Below are 25,833 nucleotides of genomic sequence, written 5' to 3'. Positions count from 1 at the left end.
CGGCAGCGCCAATCGCCGGGCCAGCTCCCTGCCACGTGATGCGGAGGAGGCGTGGCCAGGCAGCGCGGAGGGCCGCGGACCGCGGGCCGTGAGACGAAGCGCGGTGGGGCACGGGCGCATGCGCTGTGTGCCACTGCCTCTCTCCCTGCTGCTGTGGGGTCGCCGGGCCGCGGGGCCCGTCTCGCTGCGGGGCCGCGGGGCCGCGCTGCATTCTGGGAGGAGGCTCGGCCGCGCGGGGAGGCCGTCCGGCGGCGGCAGAAGGAGGCGGGACCCGGCGCAGGTGAGACCGCGGTGGGACTGAGCGGGCAAGGCCCGCGGGGTCCGGCTCGGCCCGCGGTGCAGTCGGCCCGGTGCCGCCTCCCCGTGGCCCAGAGGCAGCCTGTCCGCCCGGGGCGGCGTGGCGAGGCGAGGCGAGGGGGAGCCCACCCTGAGGGGCCTCGTTCGTAACGCTGAGGCGGTGGAGAGGCGGGCGTCGAAGCTCCGGCGGGCGGGCGGGCTTTGCCTCGGGGGCCTCTTCGGCGTGAGCCCGGGCCTCCTGCGGCGCACCCTCGGGGCCGGCGTGGGGTCCGCTCCCGGGCGGGTCTCCGGTGCCGCTGGGTGCCAGCTTGCTCCGCTGGCCGTCGGCCAGGCCTCGGGGGTAATGCGGCTACTCCCTCCTGGAGTCGCTTGGGCAAGGCAGCCCTCGGGCGTTGGGCAAGGCAAAGGAAGGCCCTGGGGTTGAGACTCAAATAAAACTGCCTTAAAGGGTGTACGAGCCGTACTGGAAAGGAGCCCGCTGTCAACGCGTGGAATAGGGTCGTGTCTAAGCTGTGTGCAGCAAGCAGTGTTGGGCTAGTGGGTAGCAGGACCAGGCTTACATTACGCACTTGTGCAAGATGCTTTAGAATGCTAGAAAGTGAACAGCTAGATTTAATGTTAGATCTTCCATGTGTAAGAATATTATTCAGTGAGCTATAACAAGAAGAAAAATTCAGCAGATCACAATGTAGTTGCTTGTATCTTTTGAAGCATCTTGTTGTAGCTACCGTTGGCCTGGGTGTATGAGGCTGTATGGAATATTTGGTTTCTCCATGCCCAGGTTTCATGGAATTACATGGCTGAATATTGCAGAGACAATACAGTACAAGGCAATAGTTGCAGGTGGAAAAAAATATAAACACCCAAATTGGAAATATGATGAAAAATATGCATTTTTAGCTTCACGTAAAGTTTCTTTGTTTCAAATAGACCAAATATTTAGAAGATTTTAGGAAAAATATGTTGCTAAGGGTAAGCGTGTTACCACCTATGTATAAACTAGGGAGAAGCACAACTGCTGCAGCTGGGCATCTACTCGGCTGCTTACTCCTGAGGATGGAAAAACATTTCTGCTTTGTTAGCATTAGTTCACTAGGAGTCATGCAGTGTGAGTTTTTTCCATCTTTTGTGAGACTCTTGTCCATAATTATAGGCAGCACCTTTTATTGCAGAAATCATTAGCTTTGTTGGGCCCATAAATTTTTATATTTCTCTTCTATTAGATTACTGTCTTACCAGATGTTAAAAATAAATAAATAAAAATCTAGTCCTTTTTCTCCCTTAAAATTTTTGAGTGCACTATGTCTAAATACAGCCTGTTTATCCTTATGTGAGGATTGTAACTGATCTTGAGGATCCTTCAGTCAAGCAGTTACAGTTGTCAACCATATCATAGCTTTCTTTGTCTAAGTTTGTATTTAGTGCATCATGAATTGCTTAATCATGATTGTTTTCAAAATATGTTTGCTTCATCCTTTTAGCTTTTTGTGCTATGAACTGTACAAATGTAGGGCTTTTCTCCTAAATTGTAACCAAGAATTTTTTTAAGGTTACTTTTTACTCGTGACTTGATATTTCAGTAATAATGAAATGTCTTTTGCTTAAGAAACTAAAATTAAGACAACAAAATTTATGAAGACTGTTAAGTATTAATAATTATTAAACAGTATTTTAGAGACTTGGAAGGCTACAGATGTGTATAAAAGAGCACAGTCAAAGAATATTCTGGACTTGTAACTCACTAGACTTCCTAATAAAACACCTCATAACTTTATTTGTTCCTGTGCTAAAAATGTGTGCATATTTAAGCATACATACTTGTAGGAGCCAAAAGTGCTTTTGTGGGTTGGTTTGTCAGATGTCTCATTTCTGTTCAGATACAAGGCAGCATGAGTATCTTAATTGGGAGGGTTTTTTAGTTAAAATTTGAATGTTAACATGCTATACTTTTCTTCATTCTGTCTACTGGGAAACACTGCAGAAATTGCTTTAAACTAAGATCCGTTGGCTTGTTGAGCCCTTTACCTTACACTTAGGAAAGCATGACGTACTGTTTGTTCTGATATACTTTGTTTTATACAAATAACATGGCTTCTAGTTATTTTTTTCAAAGACATTTAAATTGTATTTCTTGTTAGTCTCTTACTATTTAATGTTCCTACTATGCTATTGGGAAGCCTGTCTTGCATGTAAGTCAGACTTCTTAATTTTGAAGTAGCTAGTTTCCTTCTGTATGTACTGTCAAGTTCTCTTTAAAAAGCTTTTGCCTTGAAATTTGGCAGACTACAATGAGTGCACCAAATAAAGCACTAGAACTACAGCTGCAAATGAAGCAAAATGCTGAAGAGCTGCAGGATTTTATGAGAGAATTGGAGAGTTGGGAAAAAGATATTAAAGAAGTGGATTCTGAACTAAGGAAACAGAGTGGTGTCCCAGAAGAGGTAAAAATCTCAAGTCTGGTGTCAGTATTAACTCAGCTATTCATAATGTGATAATGTTGATGATAATTACTTTTTACTTCAGCAAAATTACATGTGTTGTCTTAAAATATGTGAATATAAGGAATGAACTAACCCAGCTGACTTGTTCCTCATCTGAAGTAGATCAAAGATTCCTCTGTAAACTTTTCCACCAACAGAGCTGTGGGGCAGTAGCCTCTGAAGGTGATGAGGCCGGTAAATTTTTAGTCAGTCCCAGGTAGGTCTAGGAGAATATTTCTGTTTGCAACATCAGTATTACTTATTTATTGCTGACTTTTAATGTATTAATTTTATTCTTCAGTGATACTCTGCAGAGAGTTGTCTTCTAAAACTTTGTATCATACATGTAATATTTGCTATTATTATGTTTTGAAAGATGCTTACTTGCTGTCTTTAGTGGGTTTGTTGAGTTCCTGAGAACAACTTGCTGGATGGATTTCTAAAATAAAACTAACCAGTAGATACAGATACTGTATCTCGATATAGATACTATAGAGTCTTTAATACAAGTGACTTTCACACATCTGTTTTATAATAAATTATTTATTTCAATTTAGAATTTGCCACCAATTCGAAACAAGGCTTTTAAGAAAAAGAAGAAAAGCAAAAGTAAAGTCCCTTCAAAGATAACCACTGAGGAAAACAAGAAAAACAAGATCAAGTCTTACGATTACGAAGCATGGGGAAAACTTGATGTGGTGAGTCAGAATATTTGCTTGTTAACTTTGTCTTGTCCCCAGTTGATTCTGTGTTAAATAAGATTTTTCTTATAGTGCTGAGAGTTCAGTCCACAAGTCAGTATCTTACTGTGCTGGGTACTGTATGAATGTAGAAAGAGGATTTCTCCCAAAAAGGTTATGTGTTTAAGATTTGGAATATTGAGAAATACTTGCATTTTCTAGTGACTGTGCTCTCATCCAGCAGATTGAATTTGACTTGAAGGAAGACAAAAAAAAAAAAAAGGTTTAACGATAGGTCTACTAAAAGGTCATAATTCTAGTAGAATATAAGACTAAACACAGCTAGCAGTATTAGAGGATAGATCTCTTACTTTGGAAGTGTGGAATACTCCTCAGTAAAGAAGACTTAAGCAGCAGAGATTTTTAAAAACACACTACTAATTCTTCTAAAGTCTTGCTTGATTTATTTTGTGTTGTTAAATTATGATGAAAATAGCTTTTATTTTTATCTGATTTCAGGATAAAATACTTGAAGAACTTGATAAAGAAGATAGTACTCATGATTCTGTATCTCCAGAATCAGACTCTGAAGAAGATGGAATTCGTATAGATGCAGAGAAGGCTCTTGCAGAGAAGGAAAAGGTTATAGCATTATAAATGTTTGTTATTTGCAAAGTAGTGACTTGGACATAGGCGCATTTGTAGTTTCTTTTAAAAAGATTGTCTACTGAGACTACAATTCTGGTGGAAGAAGTGCCCATTTGGAATTTTTTATGTCTGTTTTCCTGCCTGTTATTGCAGCATACAAAATTCTCACTGCATTTCTGTTTCTTCTCATCATGGATTGTAGCAAAACCTGTCAGACTTTGCTCTTAATGTACACTTATGATGATTAATGCATTGGGTTTTTGTAGTGTTTTTTTGCTTTGAGAAGTTGGATTCTTGTATAAAATTGCCATATGGATGGATCAGACTGTTGTTTATCTGAACACAAGGTCTGAGTACCCCAAACTAAACCCCCAGGAATTTAAGATTAGTCCCTTTGCAAGGCCATGACCTCTGGGAATGGTGGGTGAACTCATGTGTCTTCCCTGCCTTGGTAATGGCAAGTTGGTACCACTTCAGTTTTATCTTATTTTGCAAGTAGAATACAGCAAGACCTATCTCATGCTTCGTCATCATGTAAGATAGATGGGCTAAGTTATATAGCAATTTCTATGGTTCTGAGAAGCTTCTTTGTTTGCAAACAGTCCCCTAACACCATCTGTCAGTCCATACTTTTCTTCATGAGTTTCTTAGGGTTTTTTTTTTTAATTGTCTGCATGGCTGACGTCTGCCTTTTTTCCCTGCTGCTGTGGAAATCCCCTGATGTGTAATCTGCAGTCTACGCTTGAGAAATTGAGATGTGTTTGACCATTATCATCTTGGCTGCAGTAAAGCAATTGAGGGCACACAAGCTAAAAGTTGTGTCCCAAAGGAGGCAGAAAGGAGAATATTTACCTTTGAAAGCAAAGATGCCAAACCTACTTACTAAAAACTCAAGAAAACTTCAGTAATTCTCTATGGCAATTTAAACAGCTATGTATGTGCTTGTTACAGGTTTTTGGAAATGACCTATTGAAAATCAGTATATACCTAAACTCTCTTACTGCATAGATCATGAGAAATATTTAATATGAGATACTTAGAATTTAAAAGCAATGTTTCACAGTAAAACTGTACTTTGTGAGAGATGTTAAACAAAAATGTTTGAGCATTCTAAAAGACAAGCTTTGAATTTTTCCACCAAAAATTAGTGTCTGTCAATGTACAGTAATTTGCTAATAATTTTTTCTATTCATAGGGTAATAACTACTTTAAACAAGGGAACTTTGATGAAGCTATAAAATGCTACACTAGAGGGATGCATTCTGATCCATACAATCCAGTATTGCCCACAAACAGAGCATCGGCTTTTTATAGAATGAAAAAGTAAGACTTGAATTGTTAAATCCTTAATATTTTCTTATTTGAATTGCTCCCTTCAGATATTTTGGTGTGGTGTTAAGTCTTGATTATATTACTTATCATCCTGTAATACAGGCTGTGTAAGACTGCTGTCGTAACCTGCTTTGCAGTTTCAAAGTGAAATAGGAATTGCCAGGATAAGGAATCTGGTAGTCTCTCTCATCTTTTTTTTTTTTTCTTTTCTTCCCCTTCTCTCTGCTTTCATGCTGGAAGTTCACTATCTTTTATGTTACAGTGTAAGATTTCAAAAAAAGAACAAAGAGAAAGTTCACTATCTAATGTGCCTGTCAGATTCAGTGAGCTCTATTTCTAAGGCTTTAATTTCTTTTGGGGGAAGAAAGAGTGTAGGAGAATTGGTTATTTCTGTTCCAGTAGAGGTTGTTGACTTCTGTTTTGCTTTCCTGTTTTAATGTGTTCTGAATTGAGAAATGTTTAAATACTTGTTCTGTGCCCATTCTGAAGCATGTAAGATTACCCCTTTAGAGAGAACCTGTGAAGTTTCAGAATAAGCTAATTTGCTCAAGTCTTGGGTTTTGTTATGTAGTTGTGTCCAAACTAAATAATTCATATTCTTGATAGGTTTTCCGTTGCAGAATCTGATTGCAATTTAGCACTTGCTTTAGATAAAAATTACACAAAGGCTTATGCCAGAAGAGGAGCTGCTCGCTTTGCTTTGAAAAATCTTCAAGGTGCTAAAGAAGGTGGGTCTTTTTAAAATTCTTTCCTTAAAATATATACAAATTGTTCATCTGTCTGCTTGATTAAAGCTTGTGTGATTTGCTTATTTGGTATAGGAATTTAATTTTCTTTTCCTGTAAAAAAGAAATGTAATATCATATTGCATGTTCTTTTGATAAGGTAAAATTGAAGTAGCAAGTCTAAATGATTACTGTACATCTTAGTATTTCTAGAATAATTCAGCTTTAAATGTCTTAGAATAGTGTGTTCTTTATAATATCTTGGGCCTATTAGGTAAGAATGCTCTTATGTTATACTCTGGTTACTACCCTGTAGATCCTACCTGAAACACTGTTTTCTGATCTTCTGATAGATTATGAAAAAGTTTTAGAGCTGGATGCAAACAACTTTGAAGCAAAAAATGAACTGAAGAAAATTGATCAGGTAATAAGATTAATAGGCCCTAACATAAATTAATACACCCTGTTCAGCTTATATCTGTATTAACTTATATTGATAACAAGAACTGAAGTCAACAGTCTCATGTACTTTTTCTGGCATTTGAAGTTCACTGAAGTCAAAATCTGTAATTGATTTTCTTCTGGATCAACTAGCATGTATATAGACATCAGTGTGATGGTGGATTTGCAGACTAAGACTGGATGTGTGTAGCAACGTTGTATTTTTGAAAAAAATCTTACCTCAGATGTTTTTTCTACTTCTTGCCTTAATGTGTTTTTTTTGATCATGCTTAGTATTTTGTTACAAGGTAGCACTATGTATGAGAGAACCTGTGTGTTCTCTTGGCTGTAAAGCCAAACTGCTAACCTGCTTGTAGTCCCACTGATTGCTGTGGTCTGCCAAACCAGAAAGTAGGTTTAAGTGTAGCAGAACATAATACTCTGCTGTAAATCTGATCCCCTTGATGACAGGGAGAGAATGTTGATTATGACGATGACCTTAATAAGTATAAACTCACTTGTCATTACTGTGTGAATATGCTTATACCTCTTCAACTGTAGTTTTGAAAGTGCTTGAAAAACTGATTTTCAGATTGAAGATCCAAAGTCTTCAGTAACTGAAGAAATAAATGATTGGTGAATTGCAATATATATAGACAGATTCCATGGGTCATTTTACATTGTGCTTCAGAAATTACATACTTTTTAATTACAGAGTAATATTCTCACTCATAATCCCTCATTAGAAATATGTTTTCAAGAAGAGTTTAGAATGTTACGTTCAATTTACATTCAACTTACAACACAGGCACTTCTGTTAAAATGCTTGGCAGATTTTTGCATCTTAAAAGTTTAGAATTTGTTGTAATTTATGTTCTGAAAATGTGTAAGTGAGGGAAATACTTACTGAGGAAAAAAATTGCATCTTTGCAGGCTCTGTCATCAAAACAAAGCTCAGAACAGAAAGACTTTGAATATGTGGTCAGACCAGAATTAACAGACGAAGAGAAGCAGCGCGTTGAAGACCAGCAGCTCAAGCAGAAGGCTATTACTGAAAAAGATCTGGTAAGTCACAGGTTTTGGTGGAACAGGAGAGAACTAGCAAAGAAAAGTGTTGTGTTGTGCTGTTATTAGCTATGCAAATGTGTAAATTAAACCTGATACTGTCTTGACCTTCATAAATACAATGTCCTTGATATAACCTTAATAGTTTCCCATTTTGGGTTCTGTGGGGACACACACAGGGAGTTATGTTTGGACTCTCTGGAGGAATAATTATACAAGGTAGCTTTTACAGCCCAAATTGTATGTGATAAATTTCAAATATGTAGTAAGATAAGTAACACTCGAACTGTATTTTACAAAGATCCCATTTCTCCAGTATTATATGCATCTTGACCCCTGCTTGTCCAAGTAGAGTTGTGGACTATTTCTTGTGGTTTCAAACATCTGATTAGATGGTGAAACGTAGTGGTGAACAGTAGTTGTGAAAAGGAGTTCAGAGAGTGCAGGCAACAATGACAATAAAAATGTATTTCTGGATACATGGTCTTTGCTCAGAGTTAGCTTATTGATTTCTCCCTCTCCCCACTGTTGCAATTAAGAAATAACATTATCAACTAAACCATATTTTTCCTTCTGTTCTTTTACCTAGCTATTTAACTTCTGACTTTCTATCAATATTCAGGTATCCTATACTGGTTGTAGGAGGTGGTAATATAATTTTGTTGCATGGAGCATTAATTAGAAAATAACAGCAACGTTTTTGCCCAGGTGATATTTGAGGATAACAGTTTCATGGATGTAGCAGGATAAAGACAGATTTGTGTAGCACAGATAGTCGTCTTGAAAGGGGAATTGTAGAGGTTCAGCATTGTTCGGCTTGCGTTTAAATTCAGGAGGTACAGGGTGGCTTATACTGCACATGAAGGGTAAAGAAAAATTGTAAGTTATGCTTATAAGTCTGCACTTAAACTATGCACGTGGCAAATTTTTTTTTATCCTTGAAGTACTTGAAAAAATTAAGATTTTTTTTTTGTGGTTTGTCTCCAAACTTAGATATGAAGAAACATGCCATAAATACCTGCCCTGATGTGGGCGTTCTCTGTGCTCCATTACCTTGATATTGTGACCCTGTCTACTAAAAAGGATAGGAAAAGCTCGTTGCGCTAGATCTTTCTCAACACTTATTTTTTCCTAACCTAAATATTACAGGGTAATGGTTATTTCAAAGAAGGAAGGTATGAGGCTGCAATAGAATGTTATACACGTGGTATAGCAGCAGATGGCACCAATGCGCTTCTGCCAGCTAACAGAGCCATGGCCTATCTAAAGATTGAAAAGTAAGTAGTATTGCATGTGCTATACAGTTTCTGTCTTTGTTGTGAACTAGACAGAAGAATGATCCAGTAGATTTTCACTCAAGTTCAGTCACTCCTTCCAATTCTTTGTAGAATTCAGTACAGAATAATTCGTATGGAAAACAGTAAGGGAGAGAAAACAACTCAATATGTGTGATCTTATAATGCATTTCATAAGAAAGAAGTTCTGAGAGAACAAAATAGCATCAGTGTGAAGTTATACTTTCTAAAGTTTGGTTTTCATTCTTTCATGTAAATAAAATTCTAGATACTCACCTTTCTCAAAGGACCTGCCCAAAGCTTTCTGTCTTTTTTGACTGTAAAACCCAGTCAGCTACTAAATGTTGCACTGTAAAAAGAAGTGGATTATAACTTCTGACTTCAAAGGGCATGGATAGGTCCTTTGTCTGGAAATTGTCATCTTTTAAAATATTTTTTTCTTTAACTCCACTGATGGAGACATGTACGTGTACTTAGTTTATATTATTCAAATAATCCAGTAACAGTAGGAAATGCATGCTTTCTAGCAAATGAGAGAAATTCCATATGAGCATTTTTGAAGTCTGAATTTTTTTTGACTCCCTGATGGTAGTTTAAACCTTTTAAACTGGTAGCATGAGAAGCTTAAACTGAGAAGCAGAGAGCTGAGTATTATGTTGGTCGTCCATTCTAACATGACGTGGCTGAGTATCTGTAGAGATAATACATTGATCTTAAATTATGAGATTATAAAATAGGTTGCACAGGTAGTATTTCTGACACAACATTTGTAATTTAGTACTGAAGCCATAGAGGACATCATAATGCAAATAATGTTCTTGGAAAATTAGAGGAAGTGATACTTTAATTGAATGACCAAGCAATAAAATTGATTCTGTATGATAAATCAGTGTATCATGGGTCTTTACATTTCAAACAGGACCCAAACATAAAATGCAACAGAAGCTCATGGGTATTCCTATAAACCTCTAGAACTGATAAGAACTGGGGGGAAAAAAAAAAGAAGTAATACTGTTTTCATAAATTTAATGATAGATTGAAGGAGGAGAAGAGCAATGAATGAAAAATACTTTAGTATGCACATAGTGGAATCATGATGTAATATAACTGGAATGAGGAAATCTAATCTTACAATGAAGCAAATGACTTTAACGCAAGGATATACTGATTTCTGATTCTGAAATAGTTAAGGACAAGTCACAGATATTCAAATGCAGAGAAATTTATTCTCATATATGCTTGCTTCTCCTTGTATTTTTTTTGTTTGTTTATAATGGTATTTTTGTTTTTCAGAAGTACAAAGCTATGATGCTGACTTTCATTTTAAGGCTATTTAATGTTTAAAGTGGTCTCTACTCTGACAGGCTTTAAGCATTTATATTCACAGAGGAAGTGAATTTCTCTGTGATGATAAAAAGAGAGTCAGCCGTATGTTATGAGGTACCAAAAGATTTGGCTGAAGTTTCAAGCTGCTGAAAAATCATATTTTATATGTTTACTTCCATTTTACATTTTAGCTCAGCGGTGTGTATTTATATGTATATAGGTCATTAAGACTTGTCTTCATATTTTAGTTGTTTTGGGTAGCTCTGTCTTTTCAGTTGAAACTGCTGCTTTTGAAACTGATTATTAATTTTGTACTACTCTTTTGCTGAGATATGAAGAGGCAGAAAATGACTGTACGCAAGCTCTGCTCTTAGATGCCTCCTATTCTAAAGCCTTTGCCAGAAGAGGAGCTGCCAGAGTTGCTCTTGGAAAGCTAAAAGAAGCTATGCAAGGTACGACTTTATTAGCCTGTGATAGGTAAGAGATGAGTATAAGGACATCCTGATTTTTTTATTTTCTAATAGCAATTAAATCAATTGCTGACTAATTGAGGTTATCAGTGTAAAAGTTAAGAATGGTGTGATTTTGTTGCGTTTCACTGAATACGTGTAGAAACCTTTGTGTTGGTATCCACGTGATCAGAAGATAGTTCTGTGTGAAATTAAAACTATTGTTGCTTATGATAAGTAGTAAGAGTTTGAAAAATGTGTTTAAAACTAAGGCATGATATAAGCATTACAATGATTTATCTGCCTTTAATTATTTTAGAGCTGTGAAAGGAAAACAGAAGGTTTAAAAAAAATTGCTAGGAGTACTTTGTAACTTGAAATGTCTACAGTTTTAGTATGTTGTTTTTCACTCAGATTTTGAAGCTGTTCTGAAGTTGGAACCTGGAAATAAACAAGCAATAAATGAACTCACTAAAATAAGGAATGTATGTATACTTGTGATTTTTTTAATTTTTTTTAAGCCTATAGCAGTAGAATGTTTGCATTCTTTATTACGTAATTTTTACCATATCTTATAATTATTCCTCAAACTTCTGATCTGTTGGACAACTTACTACTTTTTTCAGGAATTAGCTGAGAAAGAACAGGGGACTCATCAAGAATATCCTGCAGTGCTGATAAAAGAAGCAGAAATAAAAAATATAGTGAAACTGATTGATAATCCATTACACCTGAAATCAACAGTAAGTTGTTTTTTGTGAGTTGCTTTCTATAATGATGGGAAAAGTAGAGCTTGAAGTTAAAATCCACTTGTTTGTTTATGTAGGCTAACTCCTGGTTGATAAATCTTGTTTGTGGAAAGCCCAGAATTTACAGATTTACTCTTGATATTTTCAAGAAAATAACTTCAGCATTTCCCTGTGTGTGTAGCAGTAGCCACGGTGTAAGCATTCAGCCTAGAGTACCATGCACAGGAAACATGGTGTGTGCGTATACCCATAATATTAAATGGGGAGGCAAAGCCCACGACCCTTTTCTGCGTCCATAGCTAACACTGCAGTTGAGAGTAAAGGGGAGGCAGTTGAGTCTCCATGTTTGATTGCAGATTTCAGAAAGCTCTGGGTAAACTTCCCTTCTTTTCATCTGCTGTTTTACAGTTTCTATAGCAGCTGGAGTGGTAACAAGACATGTTGCCTACCCATGTCATATGCTTCTGTCACCCAGGGCAACTGCAAGAGCCTTGGGCCTGCATTTTAACCACATAAATTGTAGAATAGCTGAGTATTGGTTTTCAAGAAGCAATAGTTTTGGACTATGGATTATCAGTGGTTATAGTCAGATTAATGAGTTACATATGACAAAATATGGTAATAAAGAAAAGATACTACTCTCTGTATTACGCTTCCCCTTTTAATACATTTAATCTACACGTTCAGCAGTGAGTTGTGTAAATAAAAAGCATGCTCACACTGTAGTATGGAGTACTGTAGTGTTCTGCTCTTGATGATTTTAAAATGTTTGTTTACCTCCATTAAATATATAATTCAGATAAATAGTTTCAGTAGAAAATGTGTGATTATTTTGATCCTTTTTTGGGGGGGGGGGGGGGGGAAGTATTATATGCTATGTATAACCAGATACAATATTTTTAGAAACCTAAATGAATTTGTTGTGAAGTAGCTGGAATATTATATTCAGTTTTCAGTTTGGCTGCTAAATTTAGTGGAGATATACTAGGTTGATTGTTTTTTTTCCCTTGTTATTCTGTTAAGGTAGAACAAGTATAGAGTAAGCATCTGTACTTTTAGTACTGCCCAAGGATTGCAGAGAGAACTGTGATTTTGTTTCATGTCCATCAAGTAGCCTCCCAGTCTTAGCCCAATGATGAGATGGTATATTGTCAAAGCAAACCATGTATTGTCTGACAGTACACCAACAAGATGGGGTTTTGGGTGTGATTTAAAGCAGTTTGCAAACTATGACTTACGATGGGGTTGTAGTAGAATTGAACAGAGAAATCTGCCATTTCTAGAAGTCTAAATTGTTGAGTATATTTAATCGTGTGTATTTGCATCTGTATTTCTAGAGCGATATATGCTATGTTCATGTTCAGCAAATCCAATTCCAAAGTAAAAGGTGAAGAATTATTTTTTTCTTTTTTTTTTCACCAGTAAGTGGTGATTCTTGTAAGACGTCTGAAAGTGGCGCTAGGTGGTGATCATGCAGAGTTTGAACAAGCTGGAGCATTTTAGTTAGCATGTTCTCTAGTGATAGAATTAATTACCATATGATGTATGTAACTTGCTCAACCAGCCTGGCTGTATTACAGATGTCTATCATCTCAAAATGTTAAGTTGAAGGTCAAGGCCTATGTTGTTGGATACTTAACTTGTTTAGCTAAATTACAAAGCTTGACCACGTCATTGGTCAAAATATACGGTAGTCCTTGCCTGTTCAACCTTAATGGGGGGGAAAAAACCCCAACTATTTTACTACTGGGAAGACAGAATGCAGATTCTGAGATCCTCTAGAGTAATGATACACTGGTTTATGAGGGTAAAGCAATAAAATGATCATATAAGGCTTCCCGTAGAATGTCATGAAGTTTCCTTTTTTGCCATTGTTAAAGTTTAAGTCCTGCCAGCAACTAAGCACCATACAGCTGCTTGCTCTCTCTCTCCTCCTCCCCCCACCCCACTGGGATGAGAGAAAGAATCAGAAGGGTAAAAGTGAGAAAACTTGTGGGTTAAGAACAGTTTAAGAATTTAAATAAAATAATAATAAATTGTAATGAAAAGGAAAATAACAAAAAGAGAGAGAAATAAACCCAAAGAAAATCAGGTGATGCAAGTGAAAAACAATTGCTCACCACCACTGACCAATGCCCAGCCAGTCCCCAAGCAGCAGCGGCTGCTGCCCGCTGGTCAACTCCCCCCAGTTTATATGCTGAGCATGATGCCGTATGGTATGGAATATCCCTTTGGCCAGTTGGGGTCAGCTGTTCTGGCTGCACCCCCTCCCAGCTTCTTGTGCACCCCACGTGTTCCCACTGGCAGGGCATGAGAAGCTGAAAAGTCCTTGACTTGGTGTAAGTGCTACTTAGCAACAACTAAAACATCAGTGTGTTATCAACATTCTCATTCTAAATCCAAAACACAGCAGTACACAAGCTAATAGGAAGAAAATTAACTCTATCCCAGCTGAAACCAGGATAGCCATCCATCTTTATTGAAAGTGTCTTCCATGTGCACCACCACAGATGAAACTGGTTGTTATGAGATTATTTAAACATAGCTGTTTATCTGAGGCCTGTATATACACTGATGTTGAAGCTACGCACATGACATGAGGTATGTGTTCTGTTTAGAAGCCTTTGCGAAGAATAGCCATTGAAGAAATTGATGATGACACACCAAATAGTGATTCACCCAGCACTACTTCTTTAGTCAATAACTGGAGGAATTCAATGAGTGTTGAAACAACAGAGAATCTAGATCAGGATGATCAGTTGACTACAATGGACATTCCAAAAGCAAAGCACTTGAAAATAGAAGAAATCAGTGATACATCACCATTACAGTGAGTATAAAAATTCTGATCCTCCTTTTCAAAGGTAAATGTAGTTGAAATGTAATCTTCGTATTCAGATTTCTACATGGGATGAGGTATAGAACATATTTTGGAGAATTTGAATTATAAAGAAAAATATTGAAAGAAACTGCAGTTTTTGAACACCTGCCTCTTTTGATCATGTAGTGGTTGAGACAACTATGATCTATTTAGTGTCAGACAGAAAACTAGTCTCCTTGTTACATTTCAAATATAAAGAAATTCATAATATTTTCCTGTATGCCATGCTGTCTTCTTTGTGCACTTCATCTTCCCTAGCTGTGATTTTTATTTGTAATGTTTTAGAATAGATTCTGAGTAGATCTCAAACATTTTTTGCGCACACAGTTGTGTGAGAGAAAAGGAACAGCTGAAGAGTGTCACCACTCTTTCCCCTGCTGAGCAGGCAGCCAATAACTTCAGGCTTGCTCAAAGTTCCCAAGTTCCTCTGTGTTAGCTAAGCAAACTCAAGTTTGGCTGGCCGAAACTATGCTCAAATATAGAAGCCGCTATCCTAACTTTATCCCTGCTAAGTGGTGGAATTCTACTTGTTGTCTGCTTAGGAAAGCTCTGTATGCATCGGCATCATCTCATTCTGTTAATAGTAAATACTTTTTATGGAATTCTGATCGAAGAATTTCTATGAGAAACACCGTCTCACTTCCACCTTTTCCAGCTCAGTCAGATGGATTTACTGTGAAGTGTTGAAGAAAAAAGTATGTTCCTTAGCCATTTTATAACTTTTTAAAAATAAATGGACTTAACGGACAAATTACAGTACAAAAAATAGCTGCACTGTAATCAGCGTTGAAAACAGTTTGTTCATTTGACATGGTTGTTTCGCATTGTGAAATTGCGGAATTTTTTTTTTTGCAGCTGTGTACAGTAGAAATTTGTACTATAAAATGCAGATATTTCCAGAAACAAAGTAGAGAAAGGCTGAGTATATTTGTAAGTATTTGCAGATGTGGGTTTCTTTGTTTGCTTTAAGAAAAAGTGAATCAAGTATAAAGCTTCCATAATTTGAAGGGATTTTTTTAGATACCTGCTTGAACTACAATACATTATTTTTGAAAATTTTGATAGTATTTTAGATTTTTAAGGAATTAAGAGTGACAGTTAGGTCTCAGTGTAGGATTTCCTTAAATGTTTTCTTGATTATGTGTTTCAAAATCTCTCTGCAGGCTTCCTGCTAGAGTGAAAGGAATTCCATCAATGTCGCATCCATCTTTTCCTGTGAATGAACAGAGAGAAAAAGAAATCAAAAGGTCATTTAGATCTGCTTCTCCAGTCCCTGCCATTCCTGCAAATTCTTTCCAGCTTGAGTCTGACTTCAGGAAGTTGAAAGACTGCCCGGAAAACATGTACTTGTACCTGAAGGTGTGAAATGTAGCATTGATTGACAGTGCTTGGGCAGTTTCTTCAACCGACATTGAAGAAACAGCACAAACTTAGGTGGAAAAGGTCGCTATGTTTAGAGTGTCTTAACTGTGTACAGTAGTCCATTTCTGTAATTGCCTTCACATAATACTAAGTAGTTGGATCCACATTTGAGTATTTCTCTTCTTGTGCCTGACTTTTCACTTGCCTCACTTTGAGTACAGTCTCCGCATAATCTGTCTCTTCTTTCAAGCATAGGCTCTGATTATGTAAACACTTAAATACATTAGTAACTGTGTTGAATTCTAATTTTTCAAATGAATGCTCCTAGGGTAATTAGACATAGTAACATTCTTATCTCTTTAAACTGAAGAAATGCTTGAAACACGTCAGTCTACTTAATGTGTACTTCTGCTTATATATATTTTGCAAAAAAATTGCTTAGAATCCTTTTTTAAAAAGTTAGTGATCATCATAAACAAAAACTCCTGAAATTAATGTTCAACATCAAATAGTAAAAGTGATTTTTTTTTTGCTCTCATGCACTTCAACATTGTCCAAGACATCCTAAAAACTAATTTCTAATTCTCATGACTCAGTTGTATTTTTATGCCTAAAAATAATCCTTTTTTATTTCTTCCAAAGCAAATAGAGCCTTCACTTTATCCAAAACTGTTCCAGAAATCCTTGGATCCAGACTTATTTAACCAGATACTGAAAATTCTGCATGATTTCTACATTGAGTAAGTTTAGCTCCTCTTTTGCTTTACATTGGATATTGCTATTCTGTTTTTTGGTTCGGGGGCTTTTTTCTCCCTAGTCCCACCCTTGGGCTTACAAAATTGTTTCCAGCATGCAGCATTACATGAGCATGATGAAATAATTGGAATGATTCAATTGTTCCTTCTTAAGATATAAACATATCTTGAAAAATCGGATAGAAAAGAGGTAAAGAAATTTATAGCCTTTACGTTGTTGAATTCAGTTCTGCTAAATAGCATTGGAAACTGAGTATTAGATTATATGAAATAATTTTTGTTCATACTATATGTATTCTTATCACATATACTTAGCTTTCTATATTAACTTTTTAAAGCTGAGAAATACAGAGTTTCATTTTTGTGCAATGCTTATTGTGATGCATTGCGACTGTTAATTACCAGCTAACATTTTACAGTAGCCTGTAGTAAATGTGTATTGGAGCTAGAAGTTCTGATAAGATAGAACCTGACAATTACTTTAAAGATTTCTATCCATGCTATCATTTGAGTCTTAAAGTTCATTTTGCCTGTCAGAGGCAGTGTGCTACTTCTCTGAATTACTCTGCCTGAGAACACAAACTCAGAGTGTTTTTAGGGTGTTGTTTTATGGGGAAAAGCAAATATAAATGAATGTTAGCCTTTCCCTTGGTTTCTTTAAAAGTAAATATCAATCATGTGAAACATGACATCTTAAGAGATGTGGTTCTACATTTGGTCATATGACGTATAAAGGCTAGGAAGTTGAAATTGTTTGCAATAAGGTAAAAGACATTTCTTCTTGAGGGAGGCAGGACAAGTTCTGAAAGAAAAATACTATTTGTTGTTAGTATCTGTAACAAAGGCAGTGCCTGTTTACTGTTGACCAGAAGAATGTAAAATAAACACAATCTAGGAGTTTTCTGTATGGATAAAAATGATGGCAACTGCAATGTGGTGCTTTTTGCTGAGATACCTATGACCAGGAGGTGCTACTTCCCCTCACACACCCTGACACGTATAAAAAAGGTGAAGTTATGGTAAGGTATAAGCATTAAGTCATACAATAGCTATTCTGAATGTGAACAGCAGTCATTTTGCATCAGTCTAGGTTGTTATATTTCTTCACTTTTGCCCTGTATCATACGGATACTTACATAAAGATTTCTGGATATTGACTTTTTGCTTCATGGGTGGAAGAATGAACAGGAAAGACGAGAAAGGCGGGGAATATGAGAGAGACAGAGAAGGGAGTGCCATTGATCCTTTAATTTCTTGTTCCTGAAGTCTTTAATATTGCTTGCAGCTACTGAATCTTTCTAATCAACAGTAGTTATTGTTATATGTCTAATAATCTTCTTCAGGAAAGAGGAGCCATCACTCATCCTTGAAATCCTCCAGAGGCTATCTGAATTAAAAAGATTTGATATGGCAGTAATGTTTATGTCAGGCTCAGAGAAAAAAAGTAAGTAATTCACTAGCACCTTTTTCAGCTTCATTCGTGACACTGTAGAGTCTAGAAAGAAATGTGTAAAATTTAGTACTGCTATTGTTGTTTGTTCTGTGTAATAATCAATTAAGGTTAGTTGCCTAGCTTCTTTGTTGTTTCAGAAGTTAATATGAATGTCATGTAATTTTTCTTAGTTTTTTGATTCCTTATTAAGACTTGAAAACTACAACTAGATCCTTTTGTTTTTATCAGTAATACCACTGCATTTTAGTCTGATAAAGTAAGTTTCACTAGCATTTCAGTTTGTAGCTGGTAACGTTACAAACTTACGAATTTGTATGAAATCTTATATCTGCCATGCAAGGTATCCAAATTACAGAGTTTCCACAATTTATGACCATTTCTTGGTAATCCTGACTTTACTGTTGGCAAAAAGAATGCAAATGTGTAAGCCACGCAACCTGTCCATCTCTGTCCTGTTCTTGAAGCATCACTTAGATTAGTTTGCAGTTCAGGTTGACATGGCTTGAGTTCATGGTTTATAAAAGTGGTTTTTATCTCAAACATTTTCTTTATTTAGCACACCAGACAGACTACATAACAGTGAGACACTTACAAGCAAAACACTTCTCTGGGACCAAATAATATCAAATTTACTATCTACAGCTGCATTTCACTAATAACCATTATACTTTCAAAATTTTGATATGTGAACCTCCTTAAAATAAAATTGCTCATTTGACTTACTGAAGCGCAAGTAAATTCCATTTATGAATTGCATTCACACCTTTAACCTGATGTAAGCTTTATCTGCCATCTGGCATTAACTTTTATCTTCTGCATTTAATGGCATAGTGCCAAGATAGTAAACAAAATAAAAGCTGTCTGTTGATGTTGTCAGGATTATATACCTGTTTAAGGAAGTGTTAGGCAGCTCGTGGGCATCAAAAGAAAATGAGAGCTTCCCTTTGCTACTTCGTTTTCATCTTCTCAGCAGTTTTAAAAACTTAATTATATTTCTGTTATATAATCCAGCCTTTACTCTCACTGAGGAAAAGAGTTGGGCTCATTTACCTTAAGAGTGTGCATCACAAAAATAACAGTTTATGTTGGGATTTTCTTTTACAGTTACACAGGTATTATTCAATCACGTGAACCACATGGGATTGAAAGATACTTCTGTTGAACAATTGGAGAAGAAATATGGCATTTTCTCTTAGCGAGATTACCTACGTGTAAATTTCTGTTTCTGCACTTCTTTCATGTGGAAATCAGCGGAAGAAGCCTCTAGAGACTGGAATTTTGTTGCTTTTGTATAAGTAATGAAACTCTTAAACTTGGTTTAGCCAAATGGCAAGTGCCTGAAGAGAAAATTATCTAGTTCTGCAGGTACATTTGCTTTCCAGCACCTGAAACAATACAGATCTACATTGTCTTCAGTGGAATCTATTTGCCTAAAAAACAATTTGGCAGATTGGCATTCAGGATTGGGATGTAGATAGATCTTTATTAAAAGGAAAAAAAATATTTATGAACGTGTCTTTGGTAAGAATCAAATGGTATATACTACAAATGCGCATGTTTTTTATTTTAGAAAATAAACTGAATGTTGAAGATACTTAATTTTTACGGAATTTTTTTTAAGGTTCCTAAATCACTGTTCTCTAAGGATGCACCACATCAGAACATGTAGTGTGCAAAGAGAACCTGAGGTATGATGGCCAAAAAATTCCAGAATTCTTTTACTTGAGTTTAGCCAAAAGCTGACATTGAGCATTGACAGCTGATACATTCCTGTGAACTTCAATTGTAATTGCAGAATTAAAGTATAGGGAAAAACACTTTTTGTCATCTTTGGAGAGTACTTTTAAAATAATCTGATGAAACTTACCCTTTGGGTCAGTCTTTCCTAACCAGGTAAAGCTCTTAAGGAGCATCGGAAAGCTAAGCAGAATACCTTTCTAGTATGAAGATGACAAAGGCATGAAATCTCCTGAAATTCTTAGATAAGAAATAACATGAGGCATAATAAAATAGTCATACTGTGCACATGACCAGAAGATGGAAATAACAGCACATGTCAAGTATGTTGTAAGATTTAACTGTAGTATCCAAGTAGTGGCGTCTAAAAATTTGCCTGTGTCTCTAGTCTTGACCACTATCTCTTTTCATCCTGCTGATACTAATACTCTGTCAGGTTGCTTTCATCCTGATTCAGCCCTTGTGCTTTACTGATGCTTCTCTGACTGTGGAAGCCTTCTGACATTAATGCTTTTGTTTTGGTAGTTGTGCTCTTTTTCAGAGGAATGATTAAGCAGCTATAGCTTTCAAACAGAATTCAAACTTCCAAGATGGATGAATAGGAAAAGGTATGAATGTTATCTTCTGTGTAGTCAGTATTACGAAACTAATACTAAAAAACATTTGCAGCTGTGTAATGTCCTAGTTCAGATATAATCTGGGTTTAAAAAAAAAAAAAGTAACTGAGCTACATCCTTGGGCTGGGTAGCAACTGACATGAATGGAGCACTAGATCCCTAAAGTAGCTTCCAACTAGCTCTGGAACTGAGCACTAGGAGAATAGCCAGTGTTACTGGGAAATGGAACAGATTTTATATAACAGTGCTTGCGGCTTACGTACAATATGAACTGTTGTTACTAGGTGTGTCCAAGGTTACTTGATAACTGTCTATTTCTTCCCCTTGTTGTAAAGCCCTTCTGATAATGTATCAGGGATACTGCTGTAACTAATAGAAGCTGAGGGGGGTGGGGAGTAGTTATCGCAGTAATTTTATACACCTTTGTAGATACAGCATACTCTCTTATGGACTGTGAAGAGTTGTTCAGCGTAGAGCAGAGGTGTACGCCTGAGTAGGTTATACTAGTAGCTCAAAAGCTGCTTCTTGAAGGCCGTTGGATGAAAATAGGTGGTTGTAATATGGATCCTTGACAGTAAAAGCAAGATGATAGCAGAGAGATTTGAAAACTGTAGGCCAGGAATCACCTGCAACTCCACTTCATCCAGTCTGCTATGCTTCTAATGAAAATAAGCTGCTATATTTGGTTTCTGCTCCCACTCCTACTTTTACAGAGATTGCTCTTAAGCATTTGTATGCAATAAGGAAGGCTGATTAAAAGGAAGCTATTGAAGCATGTAGGATTTGCTGGGGTGGATGGGTGGACCTGCTTTACGTTGCTACTTAGGCACCAAGATTTATCTTACAAGTGGTAGTGTACTGTAGCCTTTTGTTTCCATTTTTAAATGCAACATCCAACCATGACTTGCGAAGTCCCTGAGGTTTCTTTTCAGTGTATAGAAAACAATGCAAGACAGAGCACAGAACATGGGTGTTCAGAGAACTGCTAGCTTTACTTGCTCCAGGAGATGGCAGTGTCTTTCCCTTCTAAATTGCTAAAGATTGGCAAATCTCTGAATTGAAGAATTTAATGAAACATGGAGAAAATTTGTAGATCTGAAGTCAAGAATTATTTTGGGGGAGATAAGAGGATTTTTTAATTGGGAGGGGGGTTCTGTTATTTCTGTTGTGTCAGGAGAAAAAGTCTAAAGTAAACAGTGTGTGACAGTTAAACAGCGTGAAATACTTCATAGCCCTGTGCCTTTATGACATTCAAGGTGTGAAAAATCTAAGATCATGTTTGTTGCAGTGACTGATTCAAAATTGACTTTTGAATGATTACTTATCAGTACTGAATGTTATATTTTTCTAGAGAACTTTTTAACTTGTCAAGATAACTTTTTAATTTGAATATTGTCCTCCAGTAGATCCAGAAGACACCCAAACTCCATATTGTCTATTGATTTCATCATCTAGGTTGTTAGAATATCAATGGATCTGATCCTAGGACATAGTTCTGCAGAATATCCTTACAGCTTTCTGTTTTGACAGTAGACTGTGATTTATTTATTTGTTTTCTTTCTCATAACTCTAGCTAGTTCTGCGTTCATCCAGTAATAGTTTCATCTGAGCTGTGTTTTTCTGTCTTGCTTATAAGAATGTCCTGTAATAGTCAGACATCACAATAAAGGTACTTTGTCTACTGCTTTTTCATTACACTGCTGTGGAAGAAAGGAGTTTAACATGGCCAAGAAAAAGCTAACTTGTGTCAGTTACTGTGGAAAGCATAAGTGAGTATAGTTTGAGTACTTGTTCCAAAATATTTTTTAGAATTAAAAATTAAATGGTCTTGACTCTAGTCAGGAAGTTTTTGCTGCTTTTCTTCTTCCCTGCCTTTCTGTTTTAAAAAAAGGCATTTCAGCTTGCCACTTCTCAAATACAACTACTGCTACTGGTTTTGAGGTTACTTTTAAAACGTATCTTATTGATAAACATTAACACATCAATTTTTAACATACCTTATAGAGAAGTCTTTGGGGTCCAGAGAACCTGAGAACATCTAACTTCAGGAAACTTACATTCTAACCCATTCTTTTCTTTTACTAGGCAGAGATCTTTCTTTGTCAATGATGTGAGTACAATTGCATGTAGTTGCCATCACTAGGGAATACTGAAGTGAAAACAGCCATCGAACAGTTAATTGCTAATGTCATCAGCTGTCAGTTTTTCTTCCATCTTGCATAGCTAACACTTCCCTTTTTTTTTTTTTAATGCAGGTGCACTTGCAGAGCAATGTCATCTTACTCTTGTCAACTGCTGCTTAACTTTGTTTTCCTCTTTTGGTTCTGATACAGCCCCTGTGTTCTCTTGTTGCTTCTACTTAATAATTCTTAAGTAATCTCTTCTAATTTCCATTACTTACATCTCTTCTGAGATCACTGTTGGTCAGGTTGGTCCTTTTTTACACTTGCTATCCTTTTTCACATTGGCATAATTTGAGCTTGTTATCTTGATAGCATTTATTTGGGAACTTCCAGGTCTCATGTACCCTTTTCCTCCCACAAAATCTTACTGAGCAGTGTTAGAACAGAGGAAGAAGTAGAAAGAAGGCTAAGTGCATGAAGCTTTCAAAGTGGCATTTAGGTGCTGTGATGTCTAGGCAGCTTGAGATTGCTCTGCCATCAGTATTAGAAACTAAGAATTTGGGGTGTACATCCGCTTTTCTCTCCTCCACCTATGTCCCATCTGATGGCAACTGTAACAAACAGCAATGAAGGAGGCTATGCCAGTCTTCTGCCAGTGAAGGTTTTTTTTTTCTTTCAGTAAATTAGTGCTTTTCTAGGAACAGCAAGAAGGGCCTTAATAAAAACATAGGGCTGCATATTTGTTGATTCTCACTTCTCCCCAGATTCACCCTGTAGTTTTCCTCTTGTAGCAGCTGTCAATCACACTATTATTTCTCTGATCTTATGGAACCAATGGTGTTCTGAACTGCATTGTATCACTGCTGCCTTTGCATGATTCTTTCGTAACTTCCTTAATGTGTCTTTCTCAGAGTTATGTTATTCAGAGAACAAAATTACCCCTCAAAATGTTTTATTATTGATTATCCTTGAGGGAGCAGGAAACTAGCCTGACTTCTCGGGAACACATCCTAAGTTTGAATCTAGTCTTTGTTTAATATCAGCAGGTGCAAGTCTGCCATAGGAACTGGAATTGCATTAATGATTAATCTGACCTTATCTGCTTTGCTGGTTAGGCTTAGGGAAAATATGACTTTTGGAATAAAATGTGAAATTGTGTATTTCACTGTTGTCACATCTCTTAAGTATGCAATTCAGCCTGATTGCAGCAGTGAAGTTGTGTGGATTTTATGCATCTGTCTGTTCCTTTTTCTTTGTACTATTTCACGTAAACCATTTGTATCAGACCTTTCTCATTACATCTGTCACCATGTGCCGATTCTCTCTCTCTGAATTTGAGTCTTCCGTTTCACAGTGCCCTTTCTGTTTTCCCTCAGGTTCAAAACATTGCATTCTCTACTGCCTTCCCTCTCCTGTCATTAGCTGCAAGCAGCTTAGCCTCTAAAAGTGTCATTTGAAGGCTCCTTTTAGTTTTCTAAAAATTTCTGCTCAAGGCTCTTTGTTTCTGAAAGCTCCTTTCAACAGCTCTGCTTCTTAAGGCTCCATTTTGTAGGAATATTCCTCTCTAGTGTCTGGCTTTATAAACTGAAGCAAGTACAGCATAGAAACCAAGGGAATTCCTTTTTGTATTTTTTTTCTTCCTTCCTGTTCAAGTGGCTGCTGAGTTCAGTTGTGGTTGGATACACAGGAATATTTTGCTTTCTTAACAGTAGCAGAAAGTAGTGTTTGCTTTCCAGACTTCATCTTCAAACTTCCAACCTTCTGATCTTTCTTCTGATAGCTGTTACATTACTAAAGTTTAAGGTGGCAAGGTAGAAGATAAATTTGATTCCTTATTCCTTTATGCCAAATAAGTCTACCTGCATTTTAAAGGAAGAAGTGCAATTAGGCACAAATACTGATTACCGTAAACAACTAGGTATACAAAAGTTTTGCTTGTCCTGATGCGATAGGGCAGGTTAGTGTTCTGTATAAACTATTACATTAAAATCCTTTGTGGCTACATCCTTTGATGGGAGCTACATCCTTTGATGGGAGCTGAGCAGTAGATCAGAGTCTAAGTGAGGAAACCCACAAGAAAACCCAAACAATCAAAAACCAAACTAAAAAACCCCAGATTTTTTTGCTTTTATATGTATTCCAGTGAGCTGGTTTTGGTTGGGATAGAGTTAATTTTCTTTATAGTAGCTAGTACAAGGCTGTGGTTTGGGTTTGTGCTGGAAACAGCATTGATAACACAGGGATGTTTTAGTCACTGCTGAGCAGTGCTGACACAGAGCCAAGGCCTTTTCTGCTTCTCACCCCACCCCACCAGCGAGGAGGCTGGGGGTGCACAAGGAGTTGGGAGGGGACACAGCTGGGACAGCTGACCCCAACTGACCAAAGGGATATCCCATACAATATGATGTCATGCTCAGCATATACAGCTGGGGGAAGGAGGAGGAAAGAGAGGACGTTCGGAGTGATGGTATGTATCTCCCCAAGTCACCGTTACATGTGATGGAGCCCTGCTTTCCTGGAGATGGCTGAACACCTGCCTGCCCATGGGAAGTGGTGAATGAATTCCTTGTTTTGCTTTGCTTGTGTGTCCAGCTTTTGCTTTACCTGTTAGATTGTCTTTATCCCAAGCCACGAGTTTTCTCACCTTTACTCTTCTAATTCTCTCCCCCATCCCGCCAAGCGGGGGGGGGGGGGGGGGGGGGAGTGAGAGAGTGGCTGTGTGGGACTTAGTTGCCAGCTGGGGTTAAAGCAGGACACAGTAGTGACTGCTTGTACTTCAGGTTGCAAGGGCATGTACTCAGAAGCAGCTTCCTCCCTAAAGAATCAGCAGTCTATACAAATATCAACAAAAAGCAGAGAAGGACAAAATAGTTGATTTGCCTGGCTGTGATTGTGATGGGAGAATGGTATCTGACTCCCCAAGTCGAAATCGAGTGTCTTTCTGTCTACCAGGCTGAGTACTCAGTTTGACAAGTGGTTCTTGAACTTGAGTTATAATGAATTGCTATCACTTTTGGAAAAGTCAGGAACACTTTGCTGACTTCAGGGAAGTGTACTCCAGAGTCTTTGTTGGGAAGTGGAAATGCTGCCAACTTTTTCTAAAATAGCCTGAAGTTCAGATTTTGAAATAAGAAGTAATGAGCTACTGCTGTCTGCTGAAGCCTGTGAGTAACACCATGTAGCACGTGAGCCTTGAGGACACCAATTTGGTCCTTGGTATTAAGATTTCTTTGCATTTTGTGATTGGATTCTGGTGGTTGTGAAAATTAGCGAGGCTATTATAGGGTTGCATATTAAATGCAATATTTAAGTGAAAATGTGTGTGTGTTTTCAACAGATGGGTAAAAACATTTTAGGGGATATTTTCTGTACAATCTGTAACAAAGAAAGGACATGAAATAAATGCTTAAGAATTTGC

General features: G+C 37.3%; 1 protein-coding gene across 1 annotated transcript; it reads left to right on the top strand.

The window, feature by feature from the left end:
• The first annotated feature begins 40 nt into the window (after positions 1–40).
• RPAP3 (RNA polymerase II associated protein 3) lies at positions 41–25,833 on the top strand. The gene is made up of 17 exons (XM_054845186.1): positions 41–280; positions 2,580–2,738; positions 3,335–3,475; positions 3,977–4,099; positions 5,301–5,428; positions 6,044–6,165; positions 6,516–6,586; positions 7,537–7,668; positions 8,818–8,945; positions 10,620–10,741; positions 11,153–11,223; positions 11,365–11,481; positions 14,106–14,317; positions 15,532–15,727; positions 16,373–16,470; positions 17,829–17,929; positions 19,043–25,833. The coding sequence occupies exons 1-17, from the start codon at positions 119–121 to the stop codon at positions 19,132–19,134; spliced, it is 2,175 nt and encodes a 724-aa protein (XP_054701161.1). The 5' UTR covers positions 41–118; the 3' UTR covers positions 19,135–25,833.

The sequence above is a fragment of the Grus americana genome, chromosome 1, assembly GCF_028858705.1.
Source record: "Grus americana isolate bGruAme1 chromosome 1, bGruAme1.mat, whole genome shotgun sequence".
In the NCBI taxonomy this organism is placed as follows: domain Eukaryota; kingdom Metazoa; phylum Chordata; class Aves; order Gruiformes; family Gruidae; genus Grus; species Grus americana.
Note: the sequence above shows the minus strand (reverse complement) of the source record. Positions and strands in the feature narration are given on the sequence as shown.

Excerpts from the sequence above, each read along its gene's own strand:
- RPAP3 (XM_054845186.1), top strand. The coding sequence starts at position 119 with ATGCGCTGTGTGCCACTGCCTCTCTCCCTGCTGCTGTGGGGTCGCCGG. Across the intron at positions 2,739-3,334 it reads AGAGTGGTGTCCCAGAAGAG|AATTTGCCACCAATTCGAAA; the intron begins GTAAAAATCTCA and ends ATTTCAATTTAG. Across the intron at positions 15,728-16,372 it reads ACATGTACTTGTACCTGAAG|CAAATAGAGCCTTCACTTTA; the intron begins GTGTGAAATGTA and ends TTTCTTCCAAAG.